Here is a 5,088-nt window from a genome sequence, read left to right as displayed (position 1 = left end):
AGAAAGAAATGCATAATTTAACATTGGCTTGTCTCCAACCAAGCTGTAAATGAAGCACTTTGACTGGCACAAACGAATATAAGTGATATAAGAAACAAAATCTTCTGGAATATTGCAGATGATTCGCTTCTCTCTTACTTTGCAGACAACTTACAGGATCCATCTATTTATCCTAATTTTAGGGGTTGTCTTTTGTTACCCGTGATGGTTTTATGGATTTTTAGCAGTGACAAGAAAAATATGCAAATGAATTTACTGGTGTGCAATTTTGTGGGTGCTGTATAGCCTGTTACATAATTTATGACATTGTTAATCTCGTAATTTTTCTGCAATTGTGGTGTGTTATTAAGCAAATTCCATGGGGGCCACGAAGTCAAATCACAATAATATGTGCTTTTAGATACAAATCGGAGCATTTGTTGCCACCTAGAGCAATGGATTAATGGAGAAGAACACGTTGCTTCAAAACCCGTAAATGATAACAGGATAAAGATTTCAGGAAGCAAAAATCTGGTTATCCAAAAGGATTTTTACAAAGTGACATAATCTTGGACTATTTCCAAGAAGCCAAACGTACAAGAAACTTCTGACCCAATACAATTGTCTGCCAAGTTCACAACATATTAAGTTGTTTCTAGATAGCCAGACAGAGTAAACAAAATCATGGCCATTATTGAATCCATCTCTATGTTACTTGCTTTATGCTCTCTTTAAGTTGTGGTGCTCTTTGATTTTTTTATTAACAGAACCACACGAGAGTTTGTTATTACATTCAATGGAGATTGTTTGATTATGAATGTGAATGTGTATTGCCTTCAACATGGGCAGAATTTTTGTTAACATTGGCCTTCCCTACTTTGGCGTTGCCATTGGCATATCCCATTTCCATGGCCTCAACTTGATCACAAGACTTTTTACCTCCCCAATCTTTGTACACAACATATAGGATCAATTGCAGTGCTCCAAGACCACATCCAAACCCATTTGGAATCTGTTCAAATAAACCAAGGCATCAGTAAAGATTTCACAAGGGGAAATTTGATAATCTTAAAATTGAATTTCATAAATTCAAAACTCACAGCAACAAATGGGTCATGGCCTAGGAGGCCATAGATGAACCATGATGTCCCACAGAGAAAAACAAAGAGAGAAAGAAAGAATGGCATGTATTCCACACTCTTTGTCTTGATTACCAGTCTCTGCAATTGAGTTTTTTTGGCTCATCAAATCAATGATGACTAGATTTTGAAACGATTGTTTAATAGATCAAAAAAGGGAATTCAAGAAAAGATATTAGGAGTTTTGTATATATCTTACCATTATGGATAAGGGGGATGCATACATGCAAATAGAAAATATGGTGGCAGCAATCCCACAAAAAAACATTCTACTATGCCCTTCAAGTGCTAATATAGAAACCAGTGCTATTCCTGAGAAGACCACAATCACCACCATGAAGAAAGCAAAGATTTTGATCTGCACATTAATTCATATAAACTTTAGGTCATAAAAAACCAAATCTAGCATACATGAAGTAAGATATAATTATGATATATTATTATTACCTTGGTCTTCTTTTCAGCATAAATAAGAAACAGTAGGACATAAACTATCTCGATGACTGCCCCTGTGCCATTGATGGTGCTCACCAGAAGGTTGTGAGGCGATACAAAAGGAAGCCCATACCATGCAGAAAGAAGACAGTTCATCAATGTAGAAACATAGGGCACACCAGAGAACTCCTGTGTTGATTTGGCCTTGATTATTCTCCTGAATGTGATTCTGTTCACAGCAAAACATTGAATAATTATTGTGCATTTGGTATTCTAGTAATGCATCATCAGGCAATAGCATTATGTCTTTTCATTACAAAAAAATGTTTGATGAAGCACATTATGAAAAATAGATCATAGCAAGCTACACAACCATCATTGGTATAATCTGAAATATGCCTAAGACAATGTAAAATCTAAACTCTGTGAATTACATTATCAAATTTTGTTATTATTCAGATTGACTCTAGATTGACACACCCAATTCTCAAAAAATGTTACGAGAGTCCTACCTTGGACAAAATCTAGCAGAAAATTGAATCATTTTAAAAAGGAAATGAACCAGGCGTAGGACAGGAGATTACTTTTCTCCAAAAATGTTACTACAGAATCCTACCTTGGACAAAATCTAGCAGAAAAATGCATCATTTAAAAAAAGGAAAATGAACCAAATGTAGGAAAGGAGATCTACTTACATGGGTGACAGAAACAGAAACAGAGCAGTCACATTCCCTGTTCATTGAATCAAGAAGATCAGATGTATTCAAAACTTCCTATATGTAAAATCTATACATTTCAAGTTACTGAACCAAAACCCACAACACAAACAGCCTCATCAAAAAACTATTTCTCTGCAACACACAAAAAGTATAGAGACATCTAAGCAAAAATATCACTTACCAAAGATACCAAACACAAAATGAAGAACCTCCATACTGATCCCTCCAAACCGTGGCTTCACTGAAAGCAGACAAATTTAGCAAACAATACTAGAGAAAAAACCAATTTAACTGCTATCTATCCATGATTCACAGACAATGCAGAGCTAAAGCTATTGTGGGCATTCATCTATAAATCCTTATAATGCATTTGTGGGAGCAAAGAAGGGAGTAATATAGGGAGCAGCACTGGTGGTGTGTGGCAAATCATTGCGTACACGAATGAAGCTTGAAACTTTAATTACTTTTGACCTTATCCATTACCTTCTCGGAAATATGGCAGAGTAAAGCTCCTTGAAGTAAACAAGGATGAAATAAATGCTTGTGACCTTTCAAATCGACACCGTAGAAGCAAGCATCTATTTACACCCTTATATACGGGCAACCCACGTAACTAATACATTACATACGCATCTGTCACAGCAGAAAACTCCCACGTCTGGTGTTCGACTCTCCGCAATTGCTACATTCAATATCCTCTGTATCCCGCTTCCCAACAAGAGGTAGTCTTTTAATGAATCTCTGCCACTCACAAAAGATTTATATTTATATCACAATTGCTGACGATGGGCATCAACAATAACTCCCCTCAGCAGACAGCTGGTTTTAAACAGGTTACAACAGACAATCTGATTGAGATCACAGAGACTTGGGATAAATAAAAAAGATCTGAACTATTTTTGGGGACTTGTCTTAGATATTCAACTTAAACCCAAACATTCTTATCTATAATTAGATGGAGTGGATATGATGATAATCTCTTCTGAGGAATGGGCAAATTGTAGTAGTTCTGAAAATTGTTAGGCTTGATACTTCCAAAACTACTTTCTTTAATGGTAGTGTTGCAGATAAAATATCAAAGAGAAAACAAATGTTCTGACAAAATGCTTCCAAGGGTCTTAAATGAAAGTGGTGCTCATTACTGCATATGCATTTAAGAGACCTGGCCACTTGTTATGAAGCTTGGCACGTTCATACCTCCCTGCAAATACACATTTCAAAATCCATTATCCTTTGTCAATCCTGTACAACTTCACGAGTAATATATTGAAACTTTTGGCTACCCTTCACCAACCTCTAAATTTTTTATACCCGCATCATCTTAAATTTGCACAGATTAGTTAATATAGGGCTATTGATCAGTGACAGCATACAAATTCCCATGAAATAGCATTTAATACAGACTCTAAATTCAATGCAAACATGTGATTGAACGTTGCAGGGATGTCTTCGATGTTGCAAAGGATGAAAATTATGGATTTGAGAATTTATTTATGGATTTTTGGAGCACTGGATAGCGAGCTCAGATCTTGTATGGTGAGTTAACTCATTGATTGCGAAGTTAATGTGAAAATATGCTACGTTGATTGCTATTTTTATTTTTTAAGTTATTAAGTCTGTTAATTGAATTGATTGGCCAGTTCACCATTTGTATGGTTGAGTTCACTATTTGTATGAGCGAGTTAAATCATTTTTATTATTTTATGTTTTTCAAGTTAACTAAATTGACTGAAATGTTAACTGAATTGATGGGTGAGTTTACTATTTTTATGAATGAGTTAAGTCATTGTATGAAGAATTCGACTAAATGTAAAATAGTTAAGTCATTTGATTGATGAATTAACTCCCATGATTGGATAGTTAACTCATAAGATCATATTTATAGAATTAAAATTCATTAAATATATAATTAGATAATATAAAGTAGAATTTATAGACTTTTTAGAAGACGTTTCTTAAGAGATTTGCTGGCTTGAAGCATCAATGATACAAACGATTGGAAAGAGGCTGCAAGACGATTAAAAGTATCCTGATCTTTGAATTCACACTATTTTTCATTCACTGGAACAGTTGAGGTGATGTCAATCTTCTTCTAATCCGTTGGAAATATTGGCGCCTATTACTAAGTGTTGAATTTGAACTGGTATATTTGTTGAGGTGAATTTTTTATAAATCATCATGAAAGCAATCCTCTACAACAGGATTTCTATCCCATACAATAGAATTGTGATGATTGCCGGATTTCTGCGGCCCTGGACCTTCACAATTCTGTGTAGCGTATAATGACGTTTCTTCCAAAATAAAAGGTAAGTTGACTTATCCAGAAAAATGACGATGACACATATTTAACAGCAAAACAGTAGAACACACTTCAGCAGAGCTTATTTTGCTCACACAGAAACATTTTCAAAACAGAGCAACTTAAAAAACAGCTCTTAAAACAAAGATTTTATAATCATAAAGGCATACATGAATTTGCAGAGTCATAGGAAAGCATGCCAGAGTCTGCTTCACACGCATTAAAGCATGCAGCAGAGTTTTTCAAGAAAATTGTAAATGCAAACAACAGGAAACTGAAATGGAACATGCTGAGGACGAATCCTACTTTACATAATGATGGAGGGAGTTGTCTACTTTCTCCAAAATACAGACGCTACTCCGTTGAAGGGGGATAATTCTGCAACAAATCTAGATAATTGCAGATATTTTCACCTTCAATTCATTAATAATAACAAGCATAGATATGGAAATCGCGAATGTATATTGAGTTTAATCGGAAAATGTTAAAATATACTTGATGTAGGACTTATCTAGAC

The 5,088-nt window shown here is 34.9% G+C and overlaps 1 protein-coding gene across 1 annotated transcript; it reads right to left on the bottom strand.

Annotated features, from left to right (window-relative positions):
- Positions 1-461: 461 nt before the first annotated feature.
- LOC131073664 (bidirectional sugar transporter SWEET1) lies at positions 462-3,468 on the bottom strand. Its single transcript, XM_058010170.1, has 7 exons — positions 2,756-3,468; positions 2,454-2,513; positions 2,249-2,285; positions 1,566-1,782; positions 1,318-1,476; positions 1,080-1,199; positions 462-991 (listed from the first exon to the last, which is right to left on the bottom strand). The coding sequence occupies exons 2-7, from the start codon at positions 2,485-2,487 to the stop codon at positions 791-793; spliced, it is 768 nt and encodes a 255-aa protein (XP_057866153.1). The 5' UTR covers positions 2,488-2,513; positions 2,756-3,468; the 3' UTR covers positions 462-790.
- Positions 3,469-5,088: the final 1,620 nt, after the last annotated feature.

This window comes from Cryptomeria japonica, chromosome 11 (genome assembly GCF_030272615.1).
Source record: "Cryptomeria japonica chromosome 11, Sugi_1.0, whole genome shotgun sequence".
NCBI lineage: Eukaryota > Viridiplantae > Streptophyta > Pinopsida > Cupressales > Cupressaceae > Cryptomeria > Cryptomeria japonica.
This window is presented reverse-complemented; position numbering and strand designations above follow the sequence as displayed.